Source organism: Rhipicephalus microplus, chromosome 3 (assembly GCF_043290135.1).
Source record: "Rhipicephalus microplus isolate Deutch F79 chromosome 3, USDA_Rmic, whole genome shotgun sequence".
NCBI lineage: Eukaryota > Metazoa > Arthropoda > Arachnida > Ixodida > Ixodidae > Rhipicephalus > Rhipicephalus microplus.
Window position 1 is genome coordinate 268,620,070 of NC_134702.1, and position 20,604 is coordinate 268,640,673.

Consider the following 20,604-nt stretch of genomic DNA (forward strand, 5'->3'; position numbering starts at 1 on the left):
TCGCGAATTCATTCGACGTTTCTCAGCCGCAATTGGGTCGGACTTTCGCAGTGCACCACTACATTGACACCGGTTCGCACCAGCCGTTGCGTCAAAGACCGTACCCTGTCTCTGCTGCAGAACGTCACGTTATCAACGACCAGGTCGAAGAGATGCTACGCCGTCGCGTTATTCAACCATCGCACAGTCCTTGGGCATCTCCTGTCGTTCTAGTTCGAAAGAAGGATAGATCGATTCGATTTTGCGTCGACTACTGGCGATTAAACAAGGTGACGCGGAAAGACGTCTATCCATTACCCCACATCGACGACGCCCTTGACAGCCTCCAAGGAGCCGAATTCTTCTCCTCCTTAGACTTACGATCTGGATACTGGCAGGTTCCTATGGCAGAAGCTGATCGCCAGAAAACTGCGTTCATTACACCAGATGGCCTGTACGAATTTAACGTAATGCCATTTGGGCTTTGTAATGCTCCTGCCACGTTTGAACGACTCATGGACAATGCACTGCGCGAACTGAAGTGGTCTGTGTGTCTATGCTACCTCGACGACATTGTCGTTTTCTCTCCTGATTTTCCCACACATCTGCTTTGGCTCCAACTGGTTCTGACGTGTTTAAACAACGCTGGGCTCCAACTGAACCTTAAAAAGTGCCGCTTCGCCGCGCGAGAGCTGTCCATCTTAGGGCACATCGTGTTCAAGCATGGTGTTCAAGCATGGTGTTCAACACGACCCTGCAAAACTGCGAGCAGTCGCTCAGTTCCCGAAACCTACTACACTGAAAGAATTACGCAGTTTTGTCGGACTATGCTCGTACTTCCGGCGCTTCGTGCGAAATTTTGCGTCGATCATGTCACTACTGACCAACCTCCTACGCGGTGACGCAGACCTTTCATCCTGGTCCTCTGACTGCGACGTCGCGTTTACCACGCTCCGTAGTCTGCTAACATCTCCTCCAATTCTTCGGCATTTCGACCCAACAGCTGCAACGGGAGTTCACACAGACGCTAGTGGGGTTGGTCTAGGCGCCGTCCTCGCTCAACGCAAGCCGGGCTACTCCGAATACGTCGTCGCTTATGCGAGTCGCACACTTACTAAAGCTGAGGCCAATTACAGCGTCACTGAAAAAGAGTGCTTGGCGCTAGTGTGGGCGCTTCGCAAGTTCCGCCCTTATCTGTACGGTCGCCCATTCGACCTGGTAATGGACCACAATGCACTTTGTTGGCTCGCCACATTGAAAGATCCTTCTGGCCGCCTAGCTCGGTGGGCACTGCAAATCCAGGAGTACGACATTCGTGTCATCTATCGCAGTGGACGCAAGCATTCTGACGCCGACGCCCTGTCGCGTTCGCCTTTACCTCCCGACTCGGCCTGCGGAACCACTGGTATCAACTCCGTCGCATCTCTCGACCTCGACTCCTTCACCAGTGAACAACACAAGGACCCGTGGATCGCTTCCCTTTTTAACTGTCTCTCTGGATCGTCAACCACTGCGGTACCACGATCTCTCCGACGTGAAGCTGCTCATTTCACCATTCGTGATCGGCTGCTACACCGACGCAACTACGCCCCCGAAGGTCGTAAGTAGCTCTTGGTTGTCCCGCGCAGCTTGAGATCACAAATCTGCGCCTCCTTTCACGACGATCCCCAATGTGGTCATGCCGGAGTTTTCAAAACTTACGAACCCATTCGCCATCGCTTCTACTGGCGCGGAATGTATAATTTCGTTCGAAAATACGTTATGGGCTGCCCTGACTGTCAACACCGCAAATCACCGCCTTTCCACTCGTCCGGTGCGCTTCAACCGCTTCCGTGCCCTGCAAAACGTTTCGATCGGTTCGGAATTGATCTCTATGGCCTTCTACCGACAACATCAGATGAAAATCGATGGATCATAGTCGCTGTGGACCATTTAATACGCTACGCTGAGACCACCGCCCTTCCAAGTGCCACTGCGTGGGACGTAACATCCTTCATCTTTCATTGCTTCATACTACGACATGGTGCACCTCGAGAACTACTAAGCGACCGAGGTCGAGCCTTCCTATCAGAAGTCGTCACGTCTCTGCTTTCTGAATGCCATGTTATTCATCGCAAGACCACGGCATACCATCCGCAGACTAACGGGCTCACGGAAAGATTTAACCGCACCCTTGGCGATATGCTTGCCATGTATGTGACATCCGATCATACTAACTGGGATCGCATTCTTCCATTCATCCCGTTCGCATATAACACCGCGGCACAGTCTACCACTGGATTTTCACCTTTCTTTCTTCTTTATGGACGCGAACCATCCCATACCATCGACACTCTCCTTCCATACCGTCTTGACGCATCCGAATGCCCATCTGTGTCCGAAGCTGCCCGAAATGCGGAAGAGTGCCGTGAACTCGCACGCACCTTTACGTCACAAGAACAACAGCGCCAGAAAGAAAACAACGCCGGCTCTTCACAAAGCCCCAGCTATTCCCCGGGATCACTTGTATGGCTGGCTGTTCCTTACCAAACCCCGGCATTTCCTCAAAACTCGTTCCAAAGTACGAGGGCCCATACCGCGTTTTGGAGCAAACCTCGCCGGTGAATTTTCTCATTGAGCCACTTTCCCCATCTGACGACAAGCGCCGGCATGGACGTGACATCGTCCACGTCGCCCGCCTTTAGCCATATCATAGCCCTCTGCCTCCAGACTCATAGGTCGCGAGGATGGCTCTTTTTCGGAGGGGGCAAATTGTGAAGAAGAAAACGCATCGTTGGCAAGCAACATCGCCACCGCTTGGGTACTGGGTGCTGGGCTTCTCTCGCTCGGCTCGTGCTGATCATCGCCGGCATCTACTTGACCGTTGCTCTTGCCCGATTGTGTTTCGTCGCAGGACCACCGTCGCAACAGTCGCCAATAAACCCTTTTTCAAAGCCAAAAACAAAACAAATAAGAAAACTACTTTTTGCCCTACTCATTGTTTGCTGCAGAAGTGACACCAGGTGAACAACATGGAGCAAATTCTTGTTCCATGTTGTTCAACCTTGAGTTTGCACCATTCCTGTGGGGTGAGGCTACGTCGCATATGAAGCACTTTTCCAAAGAGTATTTCGTGATATCCGCGTCTTTCGCTCTTCGTTTTTGATGCCGTGCTCGCCTGCGTGGTTTCAATGCGTGCACGTAAAGCAGCTTCTGTCAACTACAGCTTTGTAAATTTTTTTTTTCTAAGCAGACAACCGAGTCGACCCTAATGAGAAGATGTCAGATGAAGCTCTGGTCGAAACTTTCCAAGACCACAGTGGCACCAACAGATTTTTCACACGCTTTGCTGTGTTGCTCCTCACCACACTTTCGTTAAACCATGGCATTCGTGACAAGCTCCAGCAATGCAATGATCAATTGCCGAAGCCAATCTTGAAAGCCACGACTAGACAATGACAGAGCAGCATCGTGTTGCACTGATGTCATTCGACTGTTCAGTACTGCCATCTCTCCCGCACAAACAACAGAGAAAAAAAAATCATTAACATTGCAAGTGTGAAGCAATCAATGGGATAGCAACAAATTGTAAAGTTATACGAAGTCAAACTGAGAACAAACTCTTGTGCCCTCTGAAATGCTGTTGTATGAGGGTATGGTCACTCTGGGAAAAAATGCTCTTCTTGCATGGTCTTTTTGTGTTTAGAGGGTTGTGGTGTATACGTATCCCGAAGGAGTACGGCCACTAGCGTGGGTCCAGTCTTAGCGAGCCGCAGGGCACGCGTTAACCGTCGCCGTGGCGAGAACATGATACCGCTCTAAGTCGCAACACTTTATTGTGGCAACACCAAACGCAGTACAGCCCGTTGCAAAGGCGTGACGGGAAAGCAAATAGGCTTATCTACGCCACGGGCACAAAAGTGCTACACAGGGTGCCACGAGCACGTTTCCGCAGTAAAGGTGTTACACGAAGACACTGGGACCAAGGCCCGGTTGCTCGAGCGAAGGCAAAGGCGCTCGCATTGGCTTCAGAGGGAGACGGGTGGGCATAGCTAGGCCACGCACTAGGACACCGTACCACCCTTCGGCCGTGCGTACGCAGTGGGGCAACAAAAAGTGAGCGTTCGCCTCGGGCGCGAGGCGCCGTCAGCAAAGTCCGACGAACCCCCGAGCGACGGGAGTCGACGGACGGAAAAGATTGCGTGGCTCACCGTCTGCAGTCCTGGAAAGTATCTGTCTGCCCGCTCCCGACACAGTGCGCAAAAACCTCTCGGGAGACTCCGCGCGCGGGCGCCACAGTCAACATCCGCTACTGGGTGAGGGGGTTAAATGTCACTCCGCTTTCCCAACGTGGCAGACAGCAAAGGAGGGCAGAGAACGGCAGAAAAGGCGGCAAAGCCCGCGCAAAGGCAGCGGACTAGCCTCAATTCCCACAGAGTGCAGCCCGTGGAAGGGCACTGAAGCTGACCACTCATGCCAGCCATGTAGCGTGCACGCCAGCAATCATGACCACACTCTTAGAATCCAAGTTCACTGTTGTTGCTTGAGCGACTCCCCCGTATCTTTGAAACTGTTGTTAGCACCATTGTGGCTATTTTATGTAACACTCCCGCTTGGACCGAGAAGGTCTGCAGTATCCGGAAAATAAAAAAATATTACAGACGCCCACAAAATACAAAAAATACTTGTTTTTGCCGTTACTGTGCTCCTGATCATTCCAGGTGTGTGATGAGGTCTCCTAACGCGGCTGAGAAGATGGGCAAGCACGTGCACTGAATCAAGAGCGGTTTGCGGCACGTGCTGTTGTGGCACGCACAAACGAAAAAAGAATGGGCCACGTTGACCGATCAGGCAGAGCCAGAAGCTGGAGGGAAGAAGACGCGTTGGCTTGGCCGGACATAACGTTCGGAAAACTAGCACTGTCGTATGATACCTCACCGGACGTCAACGTTGAAAGGACTTCGTGAACGGCACGTATTCTTTTCCGGCGCCCAGCGGACGCAGTAACTGCGAAAACCCGCCTGGCTCGTCGACGATCCACGACGCAGCCACGACCATCGAGTCAAGGCCCATGGCGTGAGCGCGGCGTTTTTTTGAACTGAATAGATGCTAAAAACACTTACCAATTCATACTGCTTGATGCGCTTTGTATTTGTGTTGTTTGTGCTCGTTTCTATATGAATTTATGTTTGTAGACAGTACAATTGTCTCATCTTTGCTGCCCTAGCCAGCATCTCTCGCACTACTCGAAAAGCCTGCTCTCCTAACCCTATTATATAACAATGTGTAAATGACCACAGCTTTTGTGCATGTATGCCTTGTTGAAAAGACAAAATATGGCCAAGACATTGCAAGAACTAGCCAGAGAGCAGCTAGCTTGAGCGAAGGGCAGTGAAAAGGGCAGAAGTAGCCACAAATTTGTTTCATTTGTGTGATGTTATTAAAGTGGCTAAATTCAAGTTGGAAATGTTAATAAGCAGAGCAAACTTTCAGGATCATAATTTCTTGGACATAAGCATAGATTGGCGACTTTAGCAACTATTTTGCGAATGATGACACAGTTTCTTGGGGCGTAGCAGAAATGACCTCTTCACACGTATTATGTGAATTTTTTAAAACAGGTTAGCACTACAAGTGACAACAAATAGAAGTATTGTGTGCTCAAAATCGCGATTGCTGTGACCGAAGCAGAAACTGCAGTCCTTCCAGCAACCGTTTTTTTCGTGATGAGAAATCTGAGCAAATAAGTACTCGAGTAGAAGTCTGTATCTAATCCTAAGAAATGACATGACCATTTCGCCAGATGCCCGATTTCTAATGCCGATGCATGCAAAGCCTGCGGAGTGTCATCCTATCAACTTGCAATTGCACTTTGAAATCACCTTCAGCAATAGCAGGACTGGGAAACGATGTACCAAAAAGGTTTTTTCCCACGTATTTTCTTTTGTGCAATGCCAGCACCAAATTCAATCTGACGAGCTGAAAACACACCTTCGTCTCCATGTTTAGACACCGCATACTCGAATGCCAGCGGCCATGACGTGCCAAGATATTGACAATTTAGCTGAAATCAAGGGAACACGAAGCTAGCTGAAAGGTAGCCAATGTGCTTTTCAGCCACTACTGGCTTCAAAATGTAAGCAAACCTGGCAACTCTGGACGACTAGGGTGCGCTGCCACTTGGAAGAGGCGACAACAATTGCAGTGGCCATGTGATGACGCACCTGCTGCTTTTGGCAGCAACAGTGATACCCACTACACCTTGTTACTGCTGTCCCCAACTAATGCAACGAGGGAACCACATCCACTGCAATCACGATCAAAGCAAGTCAGGTGGTATGTTTTTGTATGCTGGCACCTGTGGTAAGCAGGAACGTTCTCACTTCAGAGACAGAAAGTTAGAACCAGTCTGAACGAACAGTAGGAACTGATTCACAGCTGTCTCGTCGGGATTTTTCACTTTTATGTCTGTGCTGTCTACATTATCCTGCCCATGCATGACTTATCGTTTCAAGACACAGGCAAATAATTCATAATGTCAAAGAATCCCGTAAGAGAAAGTCGTATATACACCTGAATAACGCAACTGGCAAGACTAGCCGCTAGTTTTTTCACATGCTGTACTATATTAGTTTGCCTGTTTTTCCAGAAAACTTGAGGAGGTCACATTGCCCATTACTTCAACCTGCTCACTCACCGACTGGAGCTTCTGCTTGGCCGCCCGCGCGTGTGCTGACAAGTCCAGGCTGGAAGAAAAGTGATATAACATTAAGTGAACACAGTTTTGACATTTCATCACACTGAGATCCAAAGAAAAATGGGTGACACCTGCATACTAGCTGCACCAACTTTTCCCTTTGATGAAGTGGACACTTTGAAATTCTCCGATTTCTCCAGATTTTCCCTGGGTGTGTTTGAAATATTACTTGAAATATCAGAAATTTTTCATTCTTGTTCTTCAAAAAGCACACAACAAAACAAATACAAAAACACGGACATGATACTCAACACGCGACTGCGAGAACATTTTTTTTTTTTATGTCAAGGGAAGTGGAAGCAGCTTTAAATAGTCACACGATTTGCATTGCGGTAGAATGCAAGTAACAACTTTCGAATACGTATCTTTGAAAATTTGCTATAATTATAGCATATAAGTTGGTATAACACAATTTTAAACTTAAAAAAGTGATGCGTTGATGCGGGATAATGCGTTAGTTTAACCTTGAAGTGGAGCTCCCCAACAGTGCGGAGTTTCGCCGAGCTCATGTTTTCACGGCTTGGCACCTGTTCACTGCAGTGCAACCATATAGGAATAAAAAAAAAAAGGCAGGCAGCCTTAGCAAGCCGTGCTGTTTAGAAGCCAGCATTGTCGGCTCAACAAGCGATCTTATGCACAAGATCACACCCGCAATAAGACTTTGGAGGACGGCGCCTAGTAGCTTTTAATAGAAATGTGCTTGTTCTTCGGCGCAGACTGGCTGGCTCACGCAGGTGGTTTAAAGACAAAATTACACTGTAAGGGACATTTCGGTCGAGATTAACGTTTCAAAAAGAATGACACGGCTCTGACGTTTCAATCATGTGTTGGGCCAACACGGTGGGCTTCACTTTGCTTCACTCGTGTGAAACAATGCTCCTTCCTTTCTTTCTCTTCATCCATGTGTGAAACTGCCTTTACAAAAATTTACATGCAGACTACTAATATACACACGAACAGAGGCTTCCAAGGCTTACCACAACTACAATCCATTGAAACCACCTTTACAGGGGTTACATGCAAACTAACATGCACTTATTCTAGGCTTGTGTGAACAGTGAATTTTAGGTTCGAAGCGAATAGTGATTCTGATTGAATAGTTTCGAATCAAAATTGAATGGTATGTATGGCATATAAAAAAAAAATATAACTAACCTGCACAATATTTCTTTTGAATGAAATAGCGGCTCTATGCAAATGCCATTCTTTTTTTCATTCAAAGGAAGTTGAAACAACCCTGAGTAGTAGTTTCGGTAGGATGCGAGTGATAGCCGTTGGTCCGAGTACCAAAACACTAACGCCGAATACCTCCACGATGTTGCTAATGCAAAAAATGCTTACTTTAACGTTACTCTTCCTTCTTATCTACAAAACAATTCACGAAAATTTTGGTCTCTTGTGAACGGTAACAAAAACAAGATAGTGCAATTAACACACTGTGGCGAACCTGTTCCAAATAATGAATGTTGCAAGCTTTTAAACGATGCATTTTGTTCAGTTTTTCTGCGCAGTTTTTCGTCTTCTGTTCCAACAGCCCCTAGCCATAATTTTTTTCCTATGGACTATATTGTAATAGATTGGGTAGGAGTTAGAAAACTGATCAACAACTTGAATATGTCTTCTTCTGCGGGTCCTGATGCCATAAATTCCAAAATATTGAAATGTACAGAGTTGTACTCATCACTAATTCTTTCGAAGATTTTTCATCAGTCTTTGCAGTGTTCATCCCTACCTGGCGACTAAAAAAAGGGCAAGGTGGTTCCGGTTCACAAATCAGGTAACACTAATTCACCGGAGAACTACCGTCCCCTTTCATTGACAAGCATTCCATGTAAAATGTTAGAGCACATAATATATTCACATTTAGTTAGTTTTCTCGAAGAAAATTCCTTTTTCAACAACTGCCAACACGGCTTCAGGAAGATGGTGTCATGCGACACCCAGCTTTTGTCCTTTACTAACGACCTGTTTGTTAACGCTGATCAAGGTTTCGATACTGACTGCATTTTTCTTGATTTTGCGAAAGCATTTGACACTGTATCTCACGACTTACTAATTCTGAAGCTTACCAAACTCAACATTGACTCTAATGTTCTCTCTTGGATTAAAGACTTTCTAACCGAACCCAGTACGTAACCGCTAATGACTGTTTATCCCCCTCTTGTGCTGTAACGTCTGGCATACCTCAAGGGTCAGTACTGGGGCCGTAGCTCTTTCTTACTTACATTAACGATCTTCCCGCCTGCATCACTTTTTCAACCATTAAACTCTTTGCTGATGATTGTGTATTGTATCTGAAAATTTCTACCCCAGCTGACACCTTGAAACTTCAAACCGATCTTAACAACCTATCCGAGTGGTGCAATAAATGGCTCATGCGTCTTAACGTGTCCAAATACAAATACATGCGAATTTCGCGTCGTGATAATACTGCTAACACGTGCACGTATAGTCTTCATGCCGCTTCCTTATCACACGTCGATTCATATAAATACCTCGGTCTTCATATCACAAATAATCTGTCTTGGCAGATGCATGTTGACTATGTAACTAACAACTCTAACCGCATGCTCGGATATTTACGTTGCAATTTTTCATCTGCACCTTCATCACTAAAACTAACTCTTTACAAAACGCTAGTACGTCCGAAATTAGAATACGCATGCGCCATCTGGGATCCTTCTAAACATATTCTAATCCTCGCCCTCGAATCGATTCAAAACCGCGCAGCTCGTTTTGTATTTTCTAACTACTCCTGCCATTCTAGCGTAACTGCAATGAAGATGTCGCTAAACTTGCCTGATCTGTCGTTGCGTCGTAAATGTTCTCGGCTTTCACTTTTTCACAAAATATTTCATCACAACCCCATTTTAAAAGAACAGCTTTTCACAAACCCCTCCTACATTTCATCCCGTTTGGATCATGGTTTAAAAGTTGGTGTGCCATCTAGTCGAACTAATCTTTATTATGACTCTTTCATTCCACGAACAAGCAGGGACTGGAACCACCTTGCCGCCGCCATCGCCTCTATCACAGATGTAAATAACTTCAAGGTCATCACCCACCAAGAAGTGCTTTGAATGTATTGTTGCGCTATTTAGTTGTGAAACCCCACTCCTTTCTGTAATGCCCTCAGGCCCTGAAAGTAAATAAATGAAATGAAATGAAATGAAACCTGTAAGATACTTAACAATTTAAAAAACTTATTACACTTGAGCATATAAGCCGTCATAACAAGCTTAATAAAATGAAGAATTAATTGATTTTAGGGTAACATGTTCCTTTAAAGGGGCCCTGATCCACTTTTTCAAGCAGCCATGGAGCCAGTAAACATGCTTGTTGCCACACAAATTTACCGCCGCGAAGTTTCTAGAATCAGTCCAGTACGAGCAGAGTTCCAAAAATTTGTCGCACGCTGCTATTGCATTCTCTCTTCTCGTCCCTACGAAATAACTGGAAGCTAAGCAGGGAGGAATGGCACGGCGAAATAAAATATGTCGCAGGCACCTCGTGACCTTGAGCACATTTTTTTTTTTTTCTTCGAATACGCGGATTTTCAGTGCGATCGCGCACATACTCGTGGACAAGCGGCGGCCTCCCGCGGCGGCCCCGGTAACGACGAAAGCACCATGCCAAAATCAGCCAATGGCTGTGACCAGAGCCGCATATTCTTTCATGGCTGTGACAAGTAATTTTTGAGCTTGTAGTATCATTCGCCGAGAGAAGAAAGCATTTTTTAGCTTTAAAAGTTTATTGTGAATTACAAGCCGGGTGCTGCGCAATAATATTTGCCCTGCGTGTTCTCGGTAGCCTCGACAACCGATCGGCAGCGTTTACTGACAATGCTCAGTAAGTGTTGCAGGGCCAATTTAAATTTGCAGAGGGGCTTGGTGGCACAGCGAATTCTGCTTGAATAGATGCTATCACGGCTTAGCACCCTTATATTGCAGTGAAACCACCTTTACAAGCGGACCAATATACATTTATTTGTTTATCGTGAATACTTCGAAAATATTCTATACTTTGAATTCGAATCAAAGCAAATTCGAATACTCAACTATTCCTTAAAATATTCGAAGCATTCGAATATTCGCACAAGCTTAACCTATTCATTCATTTTAAGTACTTCAACATTTTCAGTTATTTAAATTCGAATCAAAGCGAATTTGAATACTGATTGATTGATTTGTGGGGTTTAACGTCCCAAAACCACTATATGATTATGAGAGACGCCGTAGTGGAGAATTTAAATACTGCACTATTGGTCCGAGAATTTGAAGCATTCGCATATTCGCACAAGCCTAGTCAACACAGCATCACTATTCTTCAGTAGGAAGAAAATTGGTTTCTCAGTGCACCTTAAGGTGACTTGTATCTGTCGCTTCATTGTTTGCTGATGGGTCCAATTATTGTGAAGAATTGCATCCGCCCTTTTTTACCCTTTGAGGGATAATGGGATGAATGTGTCCCACTTTTTCTTCCTCAGTAAAAGCTTTCTCCACTGCTTCATGTTGACATCAGCTCAACTCCTTTGGACTATAGTGTATCAGGAACATTTAAGAAACAAAAAATATATATTTGGCCCACTTACCATGCATTGTGTGATTGACAGTCAGTTTAAATTCATTCTGTTCCGGTGAACTTTTTTTTTAAAGTGGTGTCATTGTGAATTTATGGTGCTTTTCTCCTTTTCAGAATACCCGGAGAAGTAGCTTTAACATGCAACTAGGTATTTTCTTTCGAAATTGTAACAGTACATAGGCCAAAAGTCATATTCGAAATGCACTTGATGAAAGATGAAGCAATTCCTTACTTGACTCAACTACATAACATGCACACACAGCTGTTTTTTTCAAGTTAAAAGGACAGTATTGCGTAACGAAACAGCAATTTGCTGAGGAGAAGGCCTTCAAGTTCTTCTCTATCTTTTTTTTACCACTCTAAACGCAGTGATACTTAGAAAGAGCTGCAGCTAAAATGCCTTTTCTAAATGCTTTGACAAGCCTTTGCCAAAGGAAAAGAATGATAAAATTGGTGACAGTGAGGAAGCGAAAGAGAAGACAAATGCACAAAATCTATGAGAAAAGCTAATATCTCAGGCCTGGATAGAGTTCACGAAGCTGATGCAGCAGTTGTAAACATACGTACAAGATTCACTGCATTCATCAACATCAGGTCGATGTGGCTTGCCGTGATCCATGACCACAATTTTATATATGGGCAGTAATTCTGGCACAACTGAGGTGTTCATCCTTATCTACATCAACCAGAGACAGAAATAAGCTAAAACAGTTGATGCATGCGAAGGCCTCAGACAGAGCCACTGGGCTGAACACAACAGGCAGAGGCACAGATTGTGTACCACATCTGAAAATAAGGTACCCAACAAATTTTTCTTTGCACAGTTTTTAAAGTCTCTTTGTACCAATTGCATCGGGCCTTTTTGTTCTAGAAATTCGGCAAAAGGATAGAATTCCGACTTCCTTAGCTTGGTGCCCTCGTGAGACAATGATACAGGTGTTGTCCCAATTTTTCATAAACACTTCACGGGTCAACAGGACACATACGTCCTACTTTTTTCTCGTAAACTAATGGTCATATCTTGGCAAAACTTGCTTTATAGTATATTTCTAAGCAAGATATTCAGCGATTGCTCAGACTTAATTTCGGTTGTCATGTGAAAAATATTGATGAAACCACAAAAGGTTAACCAATCTTTTGAGTTTTTCTTCAAGCAGACATGACGATGTGAACTGCGCATGTGCTAGTAGGCCTTGCTTTTCTATGTGTTTGACAGCAATGAATTCCTGTTGCACTGATTTACTGTTGCACTGCAAATGATGGGCAACATGTTATTTTTATGCAGCTGAATAAGTTTCTCAGGGCAAGACAAAGCCATTTTTAGAAACATATTGTGTCTTCAATTCACATTATTTAAAATTTTAATTCACAAAAACTTCATGAGCAACATTGCATTCAGTGCTCTGCTGAAACTCCTTAGCAAGGAAATTTAAAAAAAAAAGGGGGGGGGGGGGGGGGGGCTAAGGTGCCCATTCAGGACACTTCATAGTGAATTGCACAGTGCTAGTTAATGTTCCGACCTCCCCAGGCCCCAAGGGACCCAAGTGGACTACTCTGACACATGGCTGTAACATAACTGCATTAAGCATTGTAGTTATTCAAATGGCTTTGATTTAGCCTATACTGAGCTACGTCAGAACAATTTTAGAGTAGAGGTGCACTGTGTGGCACCTTCCTACAAATGCTGATTGCAACAAGCTTGAGCGAGTTCAGAACATGGGTGCAAAGTACATTATTGATAGCTATGAAAAAAACCTTAGCATTACTGTTACAGAAGAAACATTAAAATGGGAGCAATCAGGATTTGTTTCGCGCTTGAAGCTTTTTCACAACTTATATCATGGCCACATTTGAATAGACCATAATCAATACATTCTACCGTTCCATTATTTATTAAGACGAGCACATCATGAGCTCGAGGTTAAAGAATATAGCCGTAGAACTAATCTCTTGAAAAGAACTTTTTTCTCCAAAACAGTTTCTGAATAGAGTCGCCTGCCTGCTGACATTGTCAGCATACTAGATAACGAAGCTGTTGCGGCCGCTCTTTGACATCTCATTCTGTCTTCGGCTGCAGTGGAATTTTATGCGATGTTTAGTTCTTATCCCATATTTCTTGTATTTTTTATGTTTGTACAGTATAATTTTATGTTGGTTTTTTTCTATCTTTGTCTAGGTTAGATGATCTTTATGCCATTCATGTGCATTGACAACACTGTAGGCTACTGTTTCTTCATAGTAATCATGTTCAAATTTTGTTTTTTTCTTGTTTTTTTTTCCTTCATCTGTCAATGTTATTGAAATGTATGATGTATTATTTCTCTGTGTAAACCCCCCACCTCATCCCCCACTGTAATGCCTGAATGGTACTATAGTGTAAATAAAGTGTAAAGAAATACTAAAATTTAAGTAAAGGGGCACTGCAACACTTCTGAAGCACCTAATTTCTGTTTTGCGCAGAGTGATAGCTGGTGACAATTTGACATAGGTCTAAGCACTGATATAAAGTGACTTAGCATCAGCACGTAGTGGCGCTTGCCAGAACTGTTGCAGGTGTAAATGACAGAGGATGGCTGCCAGCCCATGACTGGAGCAAAGTCAACTTAGAAGACGAGCTATCAGAACTGAGATTACTAAGGTGTTTTAATTTTTCTTTCCTGTGCTATTTCCCTGAACCCCAAACCAATGCGGCCATAACAAAAAAATCACTGCAACTAGAAAACATGACACAGACAATGGCTAGCTACTAATCTGCCTCTGAATTTTGAAATTACGCGGGTCTATACGAAAATCTTTCTTCCCTCTTCTTGTTTTGGCAACTTTGTGAGATGTCTCTTTTCGCACGTATGCTAGGCTTTTGATTGTTTTGAAGGGGTGCAATGCACCCTCGAGAAGCTCACTGAACAACTCACGAAGGGTCAGCAGTACTTCACCGCTTTGGTCATTACGTGAATTTATTTCTTAGAATACAGGGGTGGAACAGGGTATCTGCGTTTGGGAGTGGTACATGGGACAGGCAAAAGTACATTTTGTAGCAGGGTTAGAGCAGCTAGGTAGGCTTTTTTGAGCAAGTTTGGAGCTGTCAGAATGCTCAGAACAGATGTAGCCCCATTTCACAGCACTTTTGAAACAACATTAGTGTAATGCTGCAATTTTTAACAGCTCAGCTAAATTGTGCAACAGCCTTATTATTGCGACAACAATAATATGTGCACCTCGAGCCCTTCTCAATGGGTTTTCGTCAGTGTTGTTGCTGTCATGTCCCGTATAAAGTACATATAATGCCCACCTGCGCATCATCTGTTCTACCCGCGGGTAAAAGAATGTGCACACAATCGAGGCGACGAACATGCCTGAAGCAGGGATCAAACAAGACAGCCCATCTGCATGCGAAAACATCGCTGCCCGCTTTCAACACCCCACCCAGCATTGCAAAATGCAAGATGAAGGGCGCGCTTGCAATCGCTGGCGCACGCACTAGCTTGGCTGCTGCCGGCAAGTGGCTCGTATACACTGCTATGTGCTGCGCTCTCAAGGCGAAGAGAGTGGGCCAAAGGGATTGCTCTCCCTGAAGCGACTGTATTATTTTACACCAGCTTTTTGTAGAGTTACATGAGGTCGGATCCAAAAGAGTTAGCCGACAGCCTCATTTCTCATAACATTACGGTTTGTTCCTATTGCATTCATCACTTTGCCCTCGCGCTGAATTGAACTTTTTAGCCATGAGAAGCTGCCCTTATATTTTTTTTTTATCTGAACAAGCATGCGTCAGCCGCTGAAAACCGCATGAATGAAGCCCAGCAGCAAAATGAACGAGACAACGTGCACGCTCGATAAGCATTTCCCTGCGCCTGTCCTTGCCAGGCTGTTTTGAGAACTAGACACCACTCTCTTTTTTTTTTTTAGCTCACTATGGTCATCTTTTTTTTTTTCTGGAACACTACCTTGTCGTTATTCAAAAAATTACAGTATTACTGCAAGGACGAAGCAGTGAATGCAATAGTAACAAATTGTAATGCTATATACCAAGGCTGGCAACTAACTCATTTAGATCCGATATCGTGTAACTCTACAAAACACTGGTGTAAAAGGATACGGTCACACAGTCTTCGTGTTGAGAGGGAGCACACAGAATGGTTTACAAGCCATTCATGCTGATGCCTTCCAAAATAGCACACAAGCTAGCGATCCCGACCGCACCGTGAGGATCAAACTTCCCAGCTGCTGTTCGAGCTATCACAGTCCTGATGAAACCAAAACTATAACTATTTCCATGAAACCAAAAACAAGATGTTTCAGCCATGTCTTCGGGCACGAGGCTTGATGGCTGTCGCACCTTGCAGCTAAATTCAGGTGCTACGGTGCGGTATGGCACTGATAAATGAGCTGGGCACAACAGGCGTGGTTCGGCACAGAAAGGCACAGGTAAAAAACTTTGGCCCAGACTAGCACAAGTGGTGCGGCTGTTCCACCCAGGAGAATAAGAGGAGAGAGTGACACTGAATGTTGTAAAGGAGAGTAGAAAATATCATGCTTCATAACAGTAGTGCCTGCTCAGGTGCCGACAAGTCAGGCGTCAGGCACCACCTTTGTCACTATGGCAACGAGGTCGACATGGCCGGACTAGAAGAATGGCACTTTCTTACAGCCTGTGCACACAAAGAGGAAACAATAGGAAAGATTCTTCACAGCTTGCCGCAGCAATTGCCTAGTGGGGGCGCTTTGAACCAACCCACTACTCTTTCACTCCTCCTTTTTCTCAGTCGACCTGTAGCTACGACAGGGCTAAAAGAGAGGGAAATGCACATGCGTCACACCTCTATGCTGGACCCCGGCCGTACTGTAGCTCAGCTGACGAGGGTAAGCAAGAGTAGGGCCGCAACGCCATAAACTAGCATCGGTGAAAGAGGGGAACTAAACACGAAGCGCAGGCCGTAAGAGAGTGCACGTGTGCCACTCTTCCAGTACGGCCGTGGTCAATATTACGCTAGCAAGAACAAGCAACAATGGTGTGCGAGCTTCCCCTACATAGGCACGCGCTTCCAACTCATTCCTATGTCACCGAGCTAGTCAGGACGTGTAAAATGTAGTCAGGTGACCTCACGGTAAGCAAGTCGAGAGTGGGCATTTGTTTCTTGTGTGTATTTTGAATTTTTCGAATTGACTAAATTAGAACTGGAGCTGTTATCACTGCCGTTCTTGCTGCTTCAGTTTGTCTGTACTTAAGTCTACACAAACATGTAATAAAAAATTGAAGGTTGAATATTGTTAGAGAGCCACTTTATGATGCCTCAATAAACAAAAAGGTTGCCCCCCCCCCCCCCCTGAAAGAGGTTGGTATAAGAGGCATGTTCCATGGTAGAGAATAACCAGAGACCCCTGTAAAAAAAGCTTTGGAGATCACATAAAAGAGCAATCTGGCTGCAGAGTCCACAAAATGATTCACTCACCAGTCAGCCATCTCAGGCAGGATGAAGTGCTGACCCAGGTGGTGCTCTGCAGGGGGAAAGAACTTGTTGTGGCTTAGTCCATCAAGTAACAAATCCCTGAATGCATGCTTTGATGCAACCAAATATCACAGAATGAAACTCATAAGGCAGAAATACTAGTTTACTTTGGAACTGGCTGGTTGTTCTCTCACCGAGCAGATGCTCAGTCGCTTTTGAGCAGAGACATCAGTCTCATTAGCCCCATGAATAGTACACTAGAGTGTGATGATTGTAAGCAGCAGTTGTAGGCATGTTAACACACTTCATTTGCACTGTCATATACGCATAAGTAATGTTTTTGCTGGATAACAAACACTGTCACCGAAACTGGCACTGTCCTAACATGACGAGTGCATATGGTCTTTTTCCGCAGCGTTTCGGAGCACTGGCACGGCTAAGTGACGTATGTCAAGCAGAATGCCTTGGATTGATTTCTGCTCAAACTGCTGTTCATGTAGCAAAACAGCCATTTGGGATACTTGGTAATGATTCATTCTAAATGCAAAAAATAGAGGTTTGTACTGGCTCTAAAGTTGGCCCTGTCCTTACCAGCACTTTTCTATGCAGGATCGACAAACAGATTGGTGAAAATTTAAGAGTGGTGGCAACAAAGATGGATACTTAGATGGAACCCTAGTTGTTTAGAACGCAAGGTTTCCAATGTTCTGAAACCTCTTTACGAGTTCGATCTCAGCTTAAAATTCACAATAAAGCTACTGAAAGAAAGATAATTCAAGTTTTTCGATTGAAGGCTAACGGCTGAAGATAACTATGTGTACTGGTCGTTAAAAGACGCCAATACTGAACCATAATTCAGGATATTAAAGAACTGTGAAAATGGGAATCGCCCTGTCCTGCTTACGAGCAGCACATACCTAATTGTGTCCAGACAAGCTGCCCTGCAGTTTCAGTAATCAACCACAAGGATGTCCAGGAACAAGTGTCCAAGGCGCTACCAACAGCTCACATCCTGCCTGTGGCTGCTCCAATGAACGAAGTACTGAACGGACCTCGACGTTTGCCTGTCTCACAATCCCACGGGCCGGCTTATTCACTGGGCACTTCGGCTACAATATTCATGTCGTTTAATGCTCTAGACGAAGACATTCCGACTCTTTATACCACTCACCCTTAAAATGTGGGGAGGGATGTCTTGCGAGGACAGTCCAGCATGTACCCACAATGTATCTGCACTTGATGTCAGCAACATTTTTCAAGAGCAACAAAAAGATTCGTGGATCGCTTCACTCCTCAACTTGTTAAGTCGACCTTCCTCGCAAGACATCCCTAGAGGTACACGCAGTCAAATACAGCACTTCGTTAACCCGGAGGGTTTGCTATACCGACGAAATTATTTCCCCAAAGAACGCCAATGGCTCCAAGTTATTCCCAGACATCTTCACTCGAACATATGCACCTTTTTTCACGCCGACCGCCATTTCCAGAGCATCGTTACCAGAGCACGAGAAAGGAAAAGGAGCGGCCGTACGACAAAATACCCGGTGGTGGGCGCGCTTCAGATCCCTTAATTCTCCTTAATTCACCCTATATACCAGTCCGCAAAAGCAGCCGGTCGTCGGCCATGCGTGCAAACACATCATGCAAATGGGCAACAGCTAGCCTCAGCCTAGCCTCGCAACTGCTGCTTAGAAAAAAAATTAAACAAACAATACAATTGAAAAATACAAGACATATATTTGGCCCGCAGAGTTATGTGGGGGGAGCACCCCACGTTGTCTATAGTTCTAAAAGGCGGTCTACATCCATGGTGGCAACGCCGTCAACTGGTGGCCCGTCGCTGGTTGATGGCGGTGGCAGCCCTGACAGCAGTACTACGAAATAGAGGTCCTCGCCCCTTCATCGTCGGCAAAGGGCCGCCAGGTCAGCGTCCAAGCGCTGGCAGAGTGGGGTGGCATCCCCCGTGGTGGCCATCCCCTTAGCAGATACCTTTGTTCGTGCCACATGCATGTCTCTATTGTAATGGCACTTGTAGTACACCGTCACTCGGCACGTGGCGCAGAAGCTCTCTTCGAGATTTGTAGAAAGTTGGGCGCCCCTTGCTGCCTCACTGACGTCCGCCACCGTGCAGCCTCGGAATGGCCACGGGATACAGTCTAGGGGCAGGTTGCATTGAATCTGTTGCTGCGCCTTCTATGGTGCGTTGATGACGAAGAAGCGTGGCACCTTTTGACCCTTCTGCCGCGTCTACGTGGCCATGCTATGCCTTTGCGTCTTCGGACGCGGTGGCGGTGCCTAAGTCATGGATTCTGACCGCCGGGGTGCTCGCTCGGTGGATCTCCTTCTTTCCCAGCGACTCGTTTTTCAGCTGGGGAACATCGTTCTTGTTCCTGCGCGACGCACCGGCACAAGATAGAGAATGTCTCACCGCTGGAAGTCAAGTTTCCGGCTTCTCCACTCTCGCCTCAGCGACAACCAGCGCCACCTATGTTCACATAGGGGTCGTTGAACCAATTCTTCTCCTTTTCACGCACCGCACACTCACACACACCAGCACCACAAGAGCGTCCTTCACTGTTCTCGTGAGTAGGCAGTCGATACCCCTTCGCAGGCAAAAAAAAAGAAAACATCAAGTAAAAAAAACAAGAACACAACAAACGAAGAAAAAGAAAGATTAACAGCAGCAACTATGCGGGGCCGACTTCTTTGCAGCACTGGCAATAAAGGAGTTAGCCAACTGAGACTAGACAGTAAAATTGAGAGCATTCGGTTGCAAACTTGACTGTTCGGCGCAAAATCACTAAGGTGGCTGCTTCCTCAGATTAGCTCCTCAGACTAGCTCGACAAAGCCTTTCCAGAAGTGTTGAAGCCTAAGCAGAACAGTCTGCCAACTCTTCCTCGTCCCTGAGCTGGCATTGCACGACACTGGTCACCAAATTTGCCAACTCCCTTCTGAAGTTAAGGAAAGCGGGAGAGAAAAAAAGGAAAGTGGGAGAGGGAGAGAGCGGGAAGACGAAGCGGTGCAGTGATCAATTTCTAGAGAATGGCACGCATCACCAAACACCCGTGCGGTGAAATACGACGCATTGTCCGTGATCAATCTTTTCGGAAGGCCGAACCGACAAAATACTGCCTGTATCCTCTGTAGCACCACTCGCACTGTCACTTTCTGTAGCGGAAACAACTCCACCCATTTCGAAAAATGATCAACGATTACCGTCAGGTGTATGAACCCCTGCTTACTCCTAGGGAACGGCCCTATTAGTTCCCAGGCAGCTACTTGCCATGGACGCTCATTGACAACTGGTTTCATCAAGCCGGACGGCATGCCATCCCTTGATTTTATCGCTTGGCAGACATGGCAGGAACGGCAATAGAGAAAAATGTCACGCTTCATGCCAAGCCAAGTCACAACCTTGCTCAGTTTTGCAAAACTTTGGAGCCACTCAGGTGACCAGCCATGGGCTTATCGTGAAAGGCTCGCAACAGTGCGCCTCTCAGACTTTTGGGCATTACCACCTTAAACAGGTCCACGGACTCCTCATCAGTGGCTACGTATTTCAGCAGGAGTCCATCATGGTTCAGCAAGTATGTATGGAAACCCAGTATGGGGACCCAGTATGGTCACTGGGTCCCCAAGTATGGGGACCCAGTGACACACGCTGGTTCCCATCCCCCTGCACCCGCCGCACTACCAGCAGCGTCTCGGCACTCCGTCTCCCTGAGACCGTCACTCAACTCGCGACAAAACGGATCATCTTGCTGGGCCTTCAGTAACTCGTGTCTGCTGAAAGCAATTTCCATTCTCCCTAAGGGAAGTCTGGTATCATTCCCACTCACGACTGCAGCCATGGCATCCAC

At 45.7% G+C, this 20,604-nt stretch overlaps 1 protein-coding gene across 6 annotated transcripts in view; it reads right to left on the reverse strand.

Moving 5' to 3' along the window:
* The window catches only part of Git (ARF GTPase-activating protein GIT1), a 293,327-nt gene that overhangs the window by 177,171 nt on the left and 95,552 nt on the right, over window positions 1-20,604 (reverse strand). For all 6 annotated transcript variants that reach the window (XR_012894547.1, XM_037419552.2, XM_037419545.2 and 3 more), the window contains 2 exons: window positions 16,747-16,792; window positions 6,656-6,704 (listed from right to left, as the gene is read on the reverse strand). Coding sequence is in view for 5 of the 6 variants with exons in the window: in XM_037419552.2 (XP_037275449.2) it covers window positions 6,656-6,704; window positions 16,747-16,792 (95 nt within the window). In the remaining variant the exon portion in view is untranslated. The remainder of the gene's footprint in view (window positions 1-6,655; window positions 6,705-16,746; window positions 16,793-20,604) is intronic.